This window comes from Micrasema longulum, unplaced genomic scaffold (genome assembly GCF_059751315.1).
Source record: "Micrasema longulum isolate JH-2025_06_02 unplaced genomic scaffold, ASM5975131v1 h1tg000759l, whole genome shotgun sequence".
NCBI classification, from domain to species: Eukaryota; Metazoa; Arthropoda; class Insecta; order Trichoptera; family Brachycentridae; genus Micrasema; species Micrasema longulum.
The window spans coordinates 113,076-131,217 of NW_028277953.1; the positions used below are offsets into that span (position 1 = coordinate 113,076).

Here is an 18,142-nt window from a genome sequence, read left to right on the forward strand (position 1 = left end):
TTTCGGTTATTGATATTTTCTGGAGATGGAGCTGTTCGTTCTTCCAGAAGTTCACGAAATGCGTAGCATCCCATTTCGGCACCACCATATCGAGCATGTATCTTTATTTTTTATCGCAGATTCGTGCTCTGATGAGATGTTCTTGCATTGTAATGCAATGGAGATCACCAAAGATTTCAATAGATAGATTTTCGTTCTTTGCCATATAGACCAATTTTTCCATATCTTCATAAGATTTTATGAAAAAAATTATATTTATGAATATATAAATAATTTCATTCAATAGTATTTGAGTTTAAATTTCAGGAAACAATAAAATGTAAGTTAGACAAAATTACTTTGCTTGGAATTAATAAAACTTGACTTCAGATTATCCGTCAAAAGATTTCTTAGCGTTAAGGCAATAAAATTTCCTTAGAATGAAAGAAACTTTCTAAAGCTTGTCTTTAGATCATCCCACAAAAGGATGTGCTGTGTGAAGACAATGAAATAAACAGACATCAGACGGTACATAAACCGCATTTAGCATGATTTTAATTTATTCATTTAAGTCGTTTATGTACATTACATAAATATATTTAAGGCATACCTAATAAGAAAAAGAAAATAAACCATACAAATTAAATAGGATATTATGGTCAAATGAAAATACCTAGTAATTAGCGTAAAAAGAAACTACTCTATCCAAACTTTCTTTCAGTAACACTAAAGATGTCGATATCCGAAGACACACGGTTACGGAGTAATGACATTGCTCTTCCTACTGGTATAACCATTGGCAGTCTGGTTCTGCAAGCACGAAGATAAAACAGGTTAAGCTGCTTATGTCTAAGGTTGTTATTAGGAACGTCAAGAAAAATACTCTCATCAATCGGAAAAAATACACGAGCAAATATGCATCTCATCTTTTCTCCTAACTACTGTAGCCAAGCATTCCCATTATGAAGTGTGACGGGTACAACCACGGATAGTATCCGCACTCTCTTGTAAAGATACTTCAGAAATTTCTTATGAACTATTTCTAGCATAACAGAGTACTTCAACTCGTGGGGCGCCCAGATCAGATAAACGAACTCTCTTACAACGTTGAGGCACAGTAGTCTCTATTTGATTTTCTTGTTCAGGATTTGTACTTTGGAATAGCCATCGTATCAAAAATATTATACCTGTATTTTGAAAAAACATTTTTTTGAATATCACTCAATTTTAAGATTCACATCTTTAAAATCAGTTGTTTGCTAGTCAACGAACTGAAGAAATTAATATACGTATATTATATACAAAGAGAATAAAATGTTTTGATTAAGTAAACATAAAATTAAATATATTATACGTACATTTAAATTGAAAAACATAATATTGTGGCAGCTATTCGACGTTATAAAATAATTTAAAGAGACACTACCAATACAAAAAGTTTTAATATTTTACGTACCTACATAAGAAGCCAAAATTAATTTTAAAAATAAATTGTTAAATAATGTATTATGTAGTTCAAGAAATTATTCACCGATTCAAGGAAAAACTTGAAATGTGATTAATTAAGGTGAGGTCATTAAATATCCCACCCCGCCCCAATACCACCCCCTCGCATATCTCGTATAGTAATATCAGCAGAATCCAGCGGACGTAATTTGTACTACTGCAACTTCATGTTAGTCCGCCATTTTGAACAACTGAGTGAGTTGCGTTCGGTCAGAGAAGAGAAAAACAAATCTGAAATAATCTATTAAAAGTGAGTTTTTTATTAATATTTATGTTAATGTCTAAAACACTGTTTTATCGATGTATCTTAATACTTAGTTTCTAGTTTTATGAAATATTTTTCATTAAAAATATAGATTCGTTTAATTAGTTGATAGGTGCACGTTAGGGTGGGCAAATATTTTTTTTCCGAATTTTGAAATGAAAGGGGTCCAAAAAGTTGCCTTTTAGATTACTCAGAATGCAAAAAATATCAAAAAAATATTCGATACTACTTTTGGCCCTCAACCAGAGCTTGAAGCTTTCGAAAAAGTCGATTTTTTGTAGTAAACCGGCTGTCATTTCGTATTTAAGTAAGAAAATCAGTCTTATTAAATGTTAAAATGCGCATTAAATCTTATTAAATAAGCGTCGAAGGGCGTGAGTTGCACTTTGTTTTGTAATAAATGGGTAGCATTGTTTTAACAGGCCATTGTTTTCGTCAATATTAGCCAGGCGCTCGACGGGATTAGTTCCGCGGAGTGTAAACTTTTTCCATTTCGGTAGTTTTAAAGCGCGTTTGAATTTGTAATGTAATTAAGTTATTTATTTACTAACACAAAATAATTTTATCAATATAGATAATTAACAAAATGTTCAGACAGTGATAAACTTCAAACCTCGGTTGAGGGCCAAAAGCAGTTTGGAATATTTTTTTAAATAATTTTAACGTTCAATGTGATCCAAAATGCAACTTTTTAGTGTTTGAAAACATAAAAAACCTCATACGTCATCGGCCCACTCTAGTGCACGTGTTTTTTTAATGAATGCCAATATGCTGCTCTCTACCTAAGGTCCTAATACCACCCCCACTCTCGTGCGTCATTTTGTCCCGGTGCGGTATTTGGATGAAATATTTTAAGAGTTGGTATTTATAAATAAGTAATTGAAGATGTTCACATTTTTTTTTTGGTTGAGAGATGTCAAAGGAGACATTTAGTATTTGGTGACGGTTCTGGTTCTCTCGATCAGTCTTGTTTCCTTCGGTTTACTAACAAGCTAATGAACTAACATACCCTATCGCCGTCAGAATTGGGAAAATGAGATTGAGGATGACAGACAAATTGACTGTATATACTTAGGTTGCTCTGACGGTGAAATTATTCAAAGCAATAAATTTAAATTCCGAAAAAATAAATAAAAGAAGCGAATCTTTTGTAAACAAAAGAGTTTTTGAAAAAAAAAAATTACCGTGCATTACAGCTACAAGAAAAACTGTTTTTGCAATGTGCGGATCTAAAAAGAGGCCACAAGATCTTAAAAACAGATCCGTGTAAGGCTTTTAATATCAAAAGAGACGTGAAATCGTTAAGAAATGATAAAAGCGGTGCGTGCAGTACGTAATAATAAAATGGGTAAAATAACTAACAAATAGAAAGAAATTTCGAAAAGGAAAATCCAAATTAAAAACAAAAAATCTCCCGTTCTTAAGAAGAAAACCTTCAAAAGGCAATCCTCTTCTGATGATAAAACTTCAGAAGAGGATACAGCAACCCTTGTTTCTACTGATGATGAAGACTGTGACAATAATGATGCGATATGTTCATATTGTGAGCATTTATCGGGAGCATTATGTGCTTTTTATTGTTGAAAAATGTTTCAAATGAGTTTTTGTCCTCCAAAAATGTTCTCAATCCACTATTAAAACATCTGTCAGTAAATATTTATTAAAATTTAGATTTCATAGATTAATAGTAGTGTTGTGGTTATATTAAAAAAAAAATTCTTTGATGAATTCTCGCTTTCTACGATTAGCTATACTACAAACAAAAATGTTTTTCTGTCTCAGAGTGTTTATATACAAAAAAAAATTACAAAATTTCGTACTTAAAGATAGAAGAATTTTGAGGTAAATTTTTATGCTAGATTATTTTGAAATCTTAGAAATTTATCAAAATATTATCTATTTTATAAACATTTTTACGTATGTGTGATTTTTTGTTTAATCTACTAATCATCGCGAGTTTAATTTAAACCATATAAGATTCCGTTATCATATTTAAAAAACGTGCTTTTTGAATAACATTACTTATGCGGGGGGCACCAATCGTGGTGAAGATCACCAGTTGTGGTGAAGAATACTCATTAGCGATCGGCTAATTATCGACTTTATTACTTGCTTAGTAGGTAGGTCTATTAGCATGTATACAGAAGAGGTGGTAAAAAAATGTAACTGCTGTTTTAAAGCAGTTTCCCTCCCGAAACACCTAAAACCACAAAAATAAATTTAATCGTTAAAAAAACCAAAAACTAAATCACAAAGAGCAGCAGCAAATTTCAGTTCATTTGGAACACAGCAACCCATGACGACTTGTATTGGAATATGTTCATATAAGTTACGCTAAAGTACAAGCGCGACGGCGGAACGCACCCACTTTGTCGTCATTCAAATCCAATTAGTCGCGATATTGATACGGTTTATTTAATTTAAGTGAAATTTTGGTTGAATTACGAAGTGCGAAAAAAAGTTTCTTCTTAGTCGGGGAGGCGAACCACCAAATAAGAGGTGCAAAATTACCACCAAATCGACAAGTTCTTGGGGTGTTGTTTGTCAATATTTGTGAAGTTACATTGACTGTCAGTGAAAGCGCTATTCTAATTATTTGCGAGTGCATTCTTTTCTGGAAAAAAGCAAGAATACCCACAAAATCACTTACAAGCTGTGTTCAGAAACTTGTAGATCTTTATTATATTTGGCGGGAACTTAAAAACAATATTACGGAACCTCATGAAATTCACAAACAAATTCCAAATGGATTTGGAAAACTTATTTGATATCGCACACGTAGATGCACTCAAAAGAATGAATATAGAGGCAGATAAAGTGTTTTGTGGAAACCAAAGGCACCAGGTAGTCTGGGTTGCTTGGTAAGCGTAGATAAGAAAATAACTAAGAAAGAAGAAAGGTCACGGCAACGCAAAATGGAGGAAGAAAAAAGAAAACTAACTGCATCTACTTCATCATATGATTTTCTACCGCAACAAATAGTTTTGGCAAAGAACCTTTGCCGGAGACATCAATCGCTGCTGTAACGACTGAAACGTCAGGAAAAAGTGGAAAAAATATTTTATTTCACCAAAACTGTTTTAGACAAATGCCAGCTGAGTATTAGATACTCCGTCTTTATTCTTGAGGCCGGCGTAGAAGCATTTGGTCTCAGCGTAAACGAATATTCCGTTAGTAAATTGTCCATTCAAAGGGTTCGATCTTAAATAAAGAAGAAAAGGGTAGAAGCTATAAAGATGGATTTTCAAAATGACGTGCCCGATAAAGTAACTATTCGTTGGGACGGAAAACTGTTACCTGGATTGGACTTCAGGAGTTCTAAAGAAGAGCGGTGACCGGTGTTGATTTTTTTCGATGATAGATAACAACTTCTTGCTGTCTTAAAACTGGATGGTTCTTCTGGCAAAGATTAAGCCATGGCTGTTTTGAACGCACTTCATGATTGAAACCTCGGCGACCAGGTGCAAATAATGTGATGTGATACTACAACCTCTAATACTAGCCGTTTTAATGAAGCATGCGCTCTGTTAGAACAAAAGATGGAAAGATAGCTATTATTGTTCACTTGTCGCCATCATGTTTATGAACTCGTCTTGAAAACTATGTATGAATCAAAAATACCTCAAATTATTAAAAGTCCCGATATGTTGTCCGCTAAAATTGAGATATAATTGGAATAACATTGATTCTACTAATGAGAGATGACTACTGTGAACTGATCGAGCTATCCATCATGTTTTTGGTTGGAGATAGGGATAAAAACCTAAAAAAACGACCTCCCTGTGCTATACACCAGCGCAGCGCGGTAGATGGGTAGAGCTATTTACTCTTTGAAAATACATTTGTTGGAGTCTCAATTTAAAATGAGGGCAAGGAAAAACAAGCACTGAGAGATATGGTTTATTTATTTCAGCTGATTATGTGAAACCCTGGCTTGAGTGCGTTTGGCAGTTTGGCAGTTTTCGTTATTTATTTATTTTTATACGGGAGGTTGCATTATTGCATATAATACTATTTTTTTACCTTGCATATAATATTAATTGTTAATATTAAAAAAAAAAAGATTTTTCGGCAATTATCTTACTTTCAATTTATCTAAACTGTTGAGATTAGGAAGGATATAATAATGTGGGTCAATCAGGAACTTCTCAGCATTTGCTTGTGTGGAGAGTAAACCACTCAAAGCTCTTCAGGAGAAACCGGCCTTTTGACAGTAATCAACAAGCCTTCCGTTCCGCTAGTTTGGCAGTTAAAGCACCTCATCAAGATTTGTGCTTTTTGAAAACTTTGAAGGGTTACGAGAAATTTGATACAGTTATTTATTAAGTAGCGTTGAACAGGTGTTGCTAACATAACTGGTATTTTTTAGAGGAAATAGAAATATTATCGATCTTTAGCGATTCGGTGGAAGATGAAATAGAAAGAAAATTGTGGCTAATTTAGACAGGAAAAGTTCTTGCCTATTACTAAAGAGATATAATCCATCCCAAGATAAAACATCGAGATCTTTATACAGTACATGTAAAGTCATCTCTTCTTTTAAGTTCCTATTCAATTTATGTTTTGAATGTGAGAGTATTTTATTGTTTTCAATGTTTCAGATAAAACTCTGGATCAGTTTGTGTTTATCTTAGGCAAGAATTTATTTTCATGATTGAATATTGAAAACAACTTCCTTAAAAATAGCGTCTCACCATGGAAAGAAAATGTTGTTTTTATGGAAACAAAAAGAAAAGTTAGCTATCTTAAAGCAGCCAACGATACTGCAGAAAGAACTGTGAAACTAATGCAAGATTTTCATCGCAAAATAACGGCCAAAGAAGAACAGATTAGAAGCAGTACCTTTTACGCTGTGTTGAAGAACACAAAAAACTGCATCCTGACTGTAAAAAGAAGATGCTTAATAGAAAATATCCTACTTATTTTTTTTTTCTTGATTTCAATATACTTCCCCATTATTCACAGATGTTTTGGTATATTTTGTCACTTCAGAATAATAAAGCATTTCGAGCTACCATCATACCTAGAAGAGGTGAATTTATCTTATTTTTAACAACTTAGGGACCTCGTTGGCACGGGTTAGAATCATCGTGCAGGGATGAAATTTTGAATCTAAATAGGCCATGGTAGTTTTAAAAAATAAAAGGGGTATGCGTTTTCAAAATAAAAAATATATATTTATTGGTCTTATAAGAGACACACCATCACCATAACCATCAATGGCAGATTTGTCGATTGGTGGAATAATTTAGTTTAAGAAATAAAAAAATGATATCCTTTAAACCTGAATAAAAACTACTTTTTTACAACTGGAAATTATGCAATAAAGAATAAACAAGAATGTCGATTTATTCAATTTCCACCTAGTAAATTATAACAACAATAGATTGGTTAGGAACAAATGGAGTACAATTTTATGTCGCTGGCACTGCGCTGACTCCAATTTTTAATTAATACAATGCACATAAGTTTTCTATAAACATAAAACGGAATTTAATGTATGTGTTCAGAATAAAGAAATCAGTAAGAATGGCGCAATTCTTATATCTTGGCACAATATTCCGGTAAATAAGGGTTGGAAAGCATAAGGCATTGTTAGTCCGAGTTTATTCTGTGGGAGGACATGTGTTACTAGGAGAGGAATTTGTTTTATTGTGTACAATTTGGACCCAGATAAACGTGGCAATTTGAATAAATTACTGCGCATTACGAAGTTTAAATTAAATTAAAGGTTTTAACTTAAACTTTAGCTATTGATGGCATATTATATAATGTTTTATCGTTTGCATCGGATTGCCAGTTTATAAGAGGTTGTAATAAAATCTTCTCACTAATTATTAGGTTACCACACTTTACTTTAACCAACGATAAACGAATGTAAATATTTAACTTCTTAATTCATATATAAATCGTCTGTTTCGAAATTATACGTACAGTGAGATTAAATGTGTAATTTGCGAGAATCTTCTTAACCAAGTCGGGTTTAGAGAGGCAAACATTAATTTTCGTTTTGTTATTTAATTTAACTCTTTGGATCCGGAAAGCAGATTAAGTATAATATCGGTGATAGAAATTCGAAATGCCATAGAGTATAGGGAATAAATTAAATAATATATGTATGTATGCCCGAATCTTAGACTCTTAGTTTACAAGCATATATATAACGAACATACATATTTTGTCTAGTTTAAAATTTAATTGTACACCGTGCAGATAGCGAGTTGTCAATTAAAGAAAAAAGTATAAAAATTGGAAAATTGTTTTCAGGCGTTACCCAGTAGGTGAATTGGTTCAGCCGGATGAATCTCACCCACATTATAAAGATTTCAGCTCTTTAACTTTACAAAAGTCAATAGACGGAAGAGTTGAGGAAATGTGAATGTTCAAACAAGCAGAATGGTGAATGTTACACAGTGTACAAAGCGGCCACATAAACCAGCCAATGACAGGTCATAAGCCCTGTAAATACCCAGACTTCCATATGCCCTTCTCAAAAATGTTTTCTCTCTCTGTTGCAACAAATTTTAATATAAATAACTCCCTAAGGAATAAATCCAGCCAGTCTGTAAGAATTTGGATATACTCAAAACATTGCAGCTTTCCTAAATTAAACCATTGACCTATTATGACGCATAAACTAACCCCAAGCCCCCTAAAATTATGACACATATCTCATGCCCAAACGCTAGACATGCCCAACGCCTATTTAGTATTTTTTTAACAGCCGGCTGGGTTTCGACGTGAACTTGACATTTAACTTGAAATCGACATGCTTGATCACGCCGTTGAAGCGCGTAAAAACCATTCGGATAAACGTAAAAAATATAAAAAATTATTTCATTGGTAATTTGTGCCAAGGTACTGGAATGATCGAATTCCTGATTAAAACTGTGATTGAATTCCAAAACTCAAAATGATAAATAATCCAATTCAAATTTACCTTTGCAAATATCAAACACTGCTCTTCTACCAACAGGGGTGCACTTTATGTAGGAATGCAATTTTTTTAATATATTATATGTCAGTTAATATTATTTTATAATGATCAAAAATCCAGTAAAAATAAATAAACGAGAATAAATTATTTGGAATTTAATGAAAACATCTGATTGGGATCCATAAAAAACTAATGTTGTTAAAATAAAATATGGAACTGTATTTTGAAGTTTAGTTGGTTTAAAAAAAAATGTATTTTTTTAAATAAGCTAAAAAAATGTATTTTTTTAAATAAGCTAAAAAAATGTAGTTAAAGGTTTAAATCAGCTAGGTACATAATGTTATAAAATACAATATGAACAGAATACTAAGTTCTATTTGACATGGAACATACATTGATATTTAAAATTTACAAGACTCACGTTAAAGACATCGATGTTGTTAGCATATTGGTTGTATGTAAGATATATATTTATTAAATCATGATTAAAATTAATTATATGATTTGCAAATTTGGAAAAATTCACAATTGAAGAAAACTCATGTGTATTACAGATTCTATCAAAATTTCTTGATGTTTTTCCAACGAAAACTGAAGGACAAGAATTGCATTTAATTGGTAAACACCTGAATTATTTCATAAACTTATGTTTTCTTAATTATTAAGCACTAATCTTTAAATATTTTTATTAATGTAAAAGGCAAGTTTCACATTATTTGGTAAAAATTTGGGTACATTCGTAGATATAGTACTTGCGTAAAGAATTCTTCACAATTTATTATCATAATGAAAATTATTATAAAAACTGTTAACAGGATACTTGATTGATTTTTTCTTTAGTTTTCTAAAAAAAAAAAATATTGAATAAATCATGTATCCATAGTAAATCGCAACTTAAAAAAAAATTAAATTCATTTTCGAAGTTAAGTTAAAAAAAGGAGCATTTATGAAACGATTCAACATTGAATGGAATGCGGAATGTTTTTGGGAAGTAGGGTGGTTGGAAGAAATGTCAATGATGATATCCGTGTACGTTGGTTTTCGGAAAATGTAAACGTCAAATCTAGTAAATTTTATTGATTGTCTTTTTGTTCTAAGCTGAATTTAATTTTGTCATCAAAAGTATTTATAAAATTAAGAAATGAAGTGAATTGACGCTCTGTTCCAGTCCAAATAAAAAAAAAACATAATTGACGTATCGTTTCCATAAGAAGACGTTTTTAATCAAAATACTATTAGAGTTTAATGTTATCTAAAAATGCATCTGCAACAAAATGACTTATTGGACCTCCCTTCGCGAGTCCTGAAGTTTAATTGTTCAATTTATTTTTAATTTGGAAATAATTTTGATTTAAGCTAATGTTAACCAAACGACCTAAATCATTTGACATGCTTTCTGGTAAATTCGATGATTTTAGAATATCTTTAATAATTGCTGTGGATGACTGGACATTAACATTAGTGAATAGATTAACGACTTCAGAATAAAACCGGTAGATATGAAAAAGTCAGCAAGTGAAATATTGAAAAAATATTTAATAACATTCAGTTATTGGGAATAGATTTTTGCACGACTATTCTAAATTAAATAACCTAAACAACAGTTATTAGGGACAATGTTATATCTTACAAATTAAAAGGTATGTGGTAAAATAATTTAAAAAATAAAACTGATTCAACAAAATATTAATATGTTGATTATATCCTAATCTTTGTAGAAAGGTACAAAATTATTAGTTCTAAAATGGATATTCAAACTGGCCAATGATACACCAAGATATGCCATGTTATTTATATTTTATTTACATCAATTTCCATATTGTCTTCTCAAAAATACCTCTGTTTTTGCCCGGATTTTAAAATAAAATTTTTCTAATTTTTAGTACTGGCTTGATAAAAAATATTGGATATTAAATAAATGGTCATTATTTAAAATTCCGTAACTTATACCCTAACGTTTCAAAGTGTTCCCTCTGAAACCACACGCTGAGGAATTTTCTACAAAATTACGGGGGAAGCATATAATGTTAAATATTTTTAGGAAGAAGCCTTAAAATAGGCATATTTCCGGAATTTTATTAACAACCTTGCGCTAGAGCGCAAATGTGTACAAATATCGTCAAAGGATATCGTTTCGGTGAGAAGGCGAAACTCACCTTATTCGGTTTGGGAATTCCATCGTACACCACTTGTCGGGTGCAGTCGAGCTCTAGTCGCGATACAGGCTCGCTTCAATTGGTTCACTGAGGAACGTGAATAGTAGTGGTGGCACATGACGGCGTGCGGAGTGCGGAGTGCGGAGTGCGGAGTGCGGAGTGCGGAGCTTCGCTTCGGCGGAGAGAAAATATTCCGTAACAGGGCAACCCAACCGCATAATGTTCCGTACCGAACAAATGTTCACAAATCTATGAATACATTTAAAATGTTCCCGCAATTTTCCCATTTATCTACGAATCAGTGACTCAAAATTAACAAAAAACACTTGATCATGCTTGTAACTAACTGGAAAAATATATTGCAAGCGTGATTAAGTCCTGCCCCGTATGTGCCTAGATTTCCATAAAACTTTCCTGACAACTTTAAAATATGTGTACTTCCATCATTCTGCTTGTACACAAAATTCATCATCGTCATCATCATTCCCTTTCCGCACCTACAGGTGCATAGGGCACTGCATTGGGTCACCAATCGCAGCGAATATAGATTTTTTTTTTCATGAAGGTAAGATGATCAGTCTTACGCTTCAGGTACCAGTCCAAGGACTATGAAATATTCTAGGGCAAAAAACACCTTTTAAATAAATGTTTCATATCAACCATATCGGGAATCGAACCCGAGACCTCTCGCATGGTAGACAAACGCGCTGACCATTACACCACGAGGCCGACAAAATTAATTTGAGAATAAATATAAGTCACCACCTTCTTCATTGTATGTTATATTATGTCATCTCAATCTTATGTTCTCGTTGCATTTATCAACAAAGTTTTTTTTTGATCAAATTTTGATTTATCCAAAATACGAATAACAATTCTCGCGATCACGTATTTAAAACATTTTTTTTGTAAAATCTTTGTAATTTTTGGATATCAAGAAAACTACAAAACTGCTAAAGTATTCATGTACAAATAAACTCTATTAATTTGAAGTTTTTTCCAGGAGTTGTGGGGTTGAAGGACGTTCTGGTGTCCGTTCCCGAGGCCGCCGCAGCAGGAGACACGGTGACCCTGAGCTGCCGGTACGACCTGGAGCAGGACGCGCTGTACAGCCTCAAGTGGTACCGGGGCCGCGAGGAGTTCTTCCGGTACATCCCCAAGGAGCTGCCCCACACCAAGGTCTTCCCTCTGCCCGGAGTGGATGTCGACGTAAGTGATCTCCGCTCGCTCCGAGTAGCAGTTCCCGGCAGCACCGCCGAGTGACACCGAGCCAGCGATACTACCTAAAAGTGTGACAGTTTAAGATAAAAAAAAATAATAAATTAAATAATGATTTTACTATTAATGAAAGAAGTCATAATAAGATGTTGTCTGTGATTACAACATTAATAAAAGCTTTAAGGTAAAACTTATTACAAGAACCTACAGGAGGTCTAATTCAGTTGGTAGTTATCTAATTGAATCGGCATTGATTTTGTTGTTTTCTTTTGGTAATAAAATATACAAATAAAATATTAGACACTTACGTGTCAATTCGTTATGTTTTACACTTAAGTGTTTACACTTACTCTGACTTATTTGACACTTACGTGTCTATTTGTTATATTTCATATCATATTTAATAGTACAAAGATTTAGAGAAAATAATACAATAATAAGGTGATATTTTTCACAAAAAGTTGAACAGATAATCGATACAAAAATCGCAAATACTTAATCGATTTGTAAAGACATTTATGAATCTGAAAACACATTTGAGGTTCTATTGTTATTAGATTTACCTAAAATTTTGCCAATTTCTAGACTTCGAACTCCAAATTTATTATCATAAAGTTATAAATGTTTAACCTTAAATTGAGTGTAGGGAATGCAACTTATTAATTGTTTTTATCAATGCGATTTTTAGTTTGAAGATTTATAGAATCTTATTAATATTTAAAGCATAAAATTTGTGGTCGAACATTTTACTAAATGTGATGAAATATTTGTATATAACCACATACCGACCACATGTTGGTCTAATTGGTGTCCTGACGAAGAGACGGGTACGTCTCGAAACCAGTAGACATAGAAAAGTCGGTTAGTGGTTTTATACAAATATATAATAACATTTAGTATTTATAGAATCGTTTAACTATGTTTTCAAATATGTTTTTCTTCTTAACACCTTATTTATTACTAAATGTGAACTGAATAAACTGAAGGTTCCTTTTCCGATAAAGCATTAACAAATGTTTAGTATCCTTGGCACTCATTAACCCAGTGAGGACACATTGTTTCTGTTGTTCAAAATGTTAAATATTGTTCATAATATTAAAAAAATAAATATAAATAAACATACGCTAAAAAAAATATAATAGAACGAGTAATTCCTTTAATTCTTGACAAGTGATTAACATTTAATTTGTTAACAGGTTATTTTTTTTGCAAAAATGTAATCTTTGTTTTTGTGTAATCTTCCATAAACAAATAAAGTGAAGACTCGAACTACAACTTTATATTCTTAAATTTAATGTGGACAAAGGATTTATAATAAAATAATATATTAGTATTTGAAAAAAACAACGATTACTTTTTTTTAGGAACATCAAATTAAAATTTGTGATAATGTAACGTTACTAAATAGTATGTTCGTTAAATTGTAATGATTACGTTTCTTAATATTTAAATTTTCATACGTATAACGAATTCCGGGTTAAAAAGCTTTAATAAAAATAATAGATCTTTATGAACCATAATATAAATTGTGATAAATACAAAATACAACATAGGTATACATGGTTAAATGGCGGACTTATTGCCACTAGAAATTTTTTAAAGTCTGACCAAAAACAAATAAAAAATATATTCAAAAATTAATTGACATTTAAAATTTAATTTTAAAAAAATAATCAACAAATAAATAAAAAAAGTTAAGAATACCCAAACCGTTAAAACATTATAAAAGATAATTGTGTATTTTGCTTACATTTAATAAATCATAATTTATTCTAATATAAAGTTTATATTTGAAGCACTAACTTTGTGGTTATTCATTATAATAAAATAAATAAAACAACTTTGTTTTTAACCACTATTTTTTAGTTTTCACCGATTAGTTACGTAAACCTTGACAAAGAAGCTTGTTTGCTTTGAAACCGGTCGGTGAAAAATAAAAATTAGTGGTTAAAAACAAAGTTGTTTTATTTATTTTATCATAATTTATTCATTTGCATCTTCCTAATGTTCATTTATAGTATTGGAACACTTTTGACACAACTTTACTTAATAATTGCCGGCTATTCCGTGTTTACAAGCGAGACTTTGGCACATTACGGTTGGCTGGTTTCTTTTCAGCATGCTTTCTGTGTGACGTTTTAGACTACATGGCTAGAGTACTTTGGTAGGTATGTACATATTTATGTAGTCGGTATTATTTTATATATCACCGCTAAAGTCTGGCTGAAATCTGCAGTACATAACATCTTCGCAATCTCCTCGTCAAGCATAAACCTATGTATTTAAATGAATTGAAATGTATACTAGTACAAGGTACAAGGTGTATATTTGTAAATGTACTAAGTGTAAATTTTTAATTTTGTAATGTCCTGCCGGTCAAACAACTTTGTGACTCCTAATAGATTATATATCACTTTTTTAATCCAAAATAGAAAAATAATAATTTTCTCTACTCAGAACACTCGATAAAACAGAGAGTAGATACCTTGAAAAAAATTGATTAATTATTTTTTAAAAATTGTCAAAAAAATAATCTTAAAATTTAAATACCCAGTGCATTGGATGCATTCGTCAGCGGGTTCTTATATATTTTTTAATCAGATGCTTAACCAACATTTGTAATTTTCATTCAATATTATATTTTATTTAATAGGTCGTTAATTTATTTTTTTTCATCAGCCACAATTTGAACAAAAGTCTCTCATCTGTACTCAACGCACTACTATAATACTAATCACATCAATAAGTTTTTAAACTTTAGGTAAGTCTTTAAACTTATCGATGGGATTAGTATATATACAATTAGACAAAGATTAGTATTGGTCAAACCACCGAACACCTAAGATTCTTTTCAGACATCTATTCTCAAAACTGGGTTTTGGGCCCCAGGAAGTGCTATGATTCGCATCCATAGAAAATAAAAGGTGTTATGCAGACGTCATATGGGCGGCATTTGGAATTTACTGAGTAAATATTCGATCTCCAGACAGCTTTTATAAGAAATGAAAAAAAAGAAAGCTGCGATTATCTGTATATTATACTTCCAGGTATTTGAAACTCTCGATCCTCTCGATAACTTGGTTTGACAGTCATGGGATTTTGGGCATCAATCCAAGAAGTGTAACACAGTAAATGGTTTTCGCAATATTGATTTTTAAACCAATGTATGTGGAGTACCTATTGAGGCTACATTGGCCTATCTACCATCTACAGTGAGCAGAAGATTCCTGACTGAATCGTCAATTATAGCCTTGATTAGCGTCATCTTCACTATATCTCAGTGCTTTGATTTCATGCAGTGAAATCTAAAATACGAGTACACTACTAGATGCAAATTCAGGAACGATGATGATGATGGTTTCTTTTTTTAAATAATGTCAAATCGATGGAGGAAGTACAGATTTTTTGAAAAATGGCCGCTGCCTACGCTGCATCTTTTGTAGGTAATAAATAAACAAAATTCGTCATACAATCTTGCATTTTTTTCTCTAATGGAAGGACATTTTAATTAAGACATTAAGAGGCTATTTTTTTCCAGTCATAAGATTAAAAAAAAAAGTTTTTTATCTTATTTACAATACTTAAAAAGAAGCTCAATGTTTTGAATCCTTTGAATTTTAATATTTTGAAGATTGTTACATTTACGTACACAAATACACATATATATAGATATCCAATGACCAAATGACCAAGGCCTTTATTTTTAGGTTTGGATCACAAACAAGGATCTATTTTTTGGGTGGAAATAAAATTCTTTCTTTGGCCAAAAATGTACTGAAAATATTTCTCTTTCTGACTTTAGAAGACGATGAAATAAGAAACTTTTTAAATAAAAAAAAAAGTTATTGTAATGCTTGAGAATGCATTTTTATTTATCATGTCGAACATTATAGTGTAATGATATATTTTAGACTCGCACTACTAATTTGAATTCCGAATTTGATTCCCGTTAGGAACGTTACATTTATATGCTAAAAATTAAATGTAGAAATATTTCTTGCGGTCCTTTTTACCTGCAATGGTTCTAAGTAGTTTTGTTTCATTTTACTACAGATTCGTGAAAATAACATTTTTCACTAATTACTTATTCAATGATTTATGATCAAACGAGTTTTGTTAGCAATCATTAAAGAACATCAAATAACAACGTTATATGTAAAAAGTGCTGAAAAAAATTAAGGCGGCTTTCGTCTCTCGGGAGTTTGAAACTATAAAAAAAGTAATAAAATTGAGGATTTTGGATGTTTTCCCAGTAGTGGTGATATTGCTTTCCGTTTGTTAAGGAAAAGTAAAATTTACTCTTTTTAAGTCTTTATATACATTTCGTACCTTCCTGTAATCATTTCGAATCATCATTCATTAATGTATTTATCAACTAGTTATGTTTATAAGTACATCAGTGAATCAGTTATTTGAAGAACAACACATTAAAAACTATATAATGACACATGATTTATGTACGTCTAGACATGTCAGCTCAGATGAACAATACAGTTTTGAATGTGAAATCAAATAATAGGTCATAACTTCTGTAAATGCCCCCAAATCCATATACGTTTTCCACAAGAGTTATCTATCTTTTTTGGAATATTTTCGTTAAAAATTAATAACTTTCATTCATTCAAAAAATAATTATTTTTCACTAAATATTGGACATTTATAAAAAAAACTTTTGCTTATTTACTGTATACTCGTATCTTAATGAAATAGTAATTTATTTTAAAAAATTATTTCGATTACACTTGTTTGTTTATACAAAAGTAACTCAACAATGTTTTCAGTTTGTCCAAATTTTTGTAGACAAGGACTGGATTCAACCCCCTTGGGAAGTGTTAATATTAATATATTACAACAGAGATGAAGAAAACTTTCGAGAAGGGAATGTAGAAGTCTAGGCATCCACTTGGTTTTTGGCCTGTAATTAGCTGGTTTAAGTGGCCACTTTACAAACTGTGTAACATTCACCATTTTGCCTATATTTGAACATCTATATTCCTTCGATTCTTCCATCTGTAGACGTTTGTGAAGTTAAGCTTTTCTCAGTTATAAACAACAGACTAAGTTATCTGAAATCAGTATACTTAGGGAAATTCTAATTTCATTTTTGAAAAATTAGCATCTTCATGACATACCCAAATATTTAAATTCTGACACTCATTTTTTAAATAATATTCATAAAATAACTGCGTCAAAAAATGCTTGTCAAGCTGTACGAGAGCAATGTTTGATTTCACGAAATTACCATGAGACTACCAACCGACTTTTTATTTGTTTATTATTATTTCTTTTCTTAGTTATTTTGAATTTTTTTAATCATTAACGCCCATGGGGCATTTATAAAAAAAAAACGTATGTGCTAAAAATAAAGCACAAATAAGTAAATGTATAGAAAAAGATGTGAAATTATAATAGGTATGAAAGAAAAGTAAATAGAATGAATGTAAACACAAAAAACAATAAGAATTTAAACAAAAAATGAAAAGATAAAATAATGCAATGAATTATGTAAAGCAAACAAGGACTTATTAATGTAACAGCATAAAAAACATAAAAATTCACACTAAAATTCTTTCTCGTTTAATTTTTTTAATGTGAAGTTCCCTCTTGTGGCACTGTAAATAATTACTCTTTTAAAATTTCTTTCGTCTATAAAGTGTGTTTTTTTGTGAAAAAATTAATAATGGGGTACAAACCAATTTGTGTTCCAATAACCAAAACATTAACAATAAAAACATTTAAAAAAAGGAAAAAAATCAAAAATGACAGGCCTTATTTTTTAGCAGACAGATTCGGTTTTATTAAATTTGCGAACACGCTTTTAATAATTCTGAGTATGTTGTGAAGCTGATGTAAAATTAGATTTCGGTTCCTTTTATGATAATTTTACATTTACTTCAATAAAATGTATGTTGGGTATGTAAATACGCTCTCTGTATAATATACCAGGATCAATAATCTTTCTCAACCTTTGATGAAAAATAATTTTGAGTAAACTAAATTAAAAAGTAATTTTAAATTTTAAAAGTATATTTATCTCTTTAATTAAACAATTTTATGAATATAAACGAATGTTTTATTAAA

General features: G+C 31.1%; 1 protein-coding gene across 3 annotated transcripts in view; it reads left to right on the forward strand.

The window, feature by feature from the left end:
• Positions 1 to 18,142, forward strand: part of LOC148279122 (uncharacterized) — a 144,599-nt gene that overhangs the window by 52,389 nt on the left and 74,068 nt on the right. For all 3 annotated transcript variants that reach the window (XM_088230420.1, XM_088230418.1, XM_088230417.1), the window contains one exon: positions 11,847 to 12,052. In XM_088230420.1, coding sequence (XP_088086546.1) covers positions 11,847 to 12,052 — 206 coding nt within the window. The remainder of the gene's footprint in view (positions 1 to 11,846; positions 12,053 to 18,142) is intronic.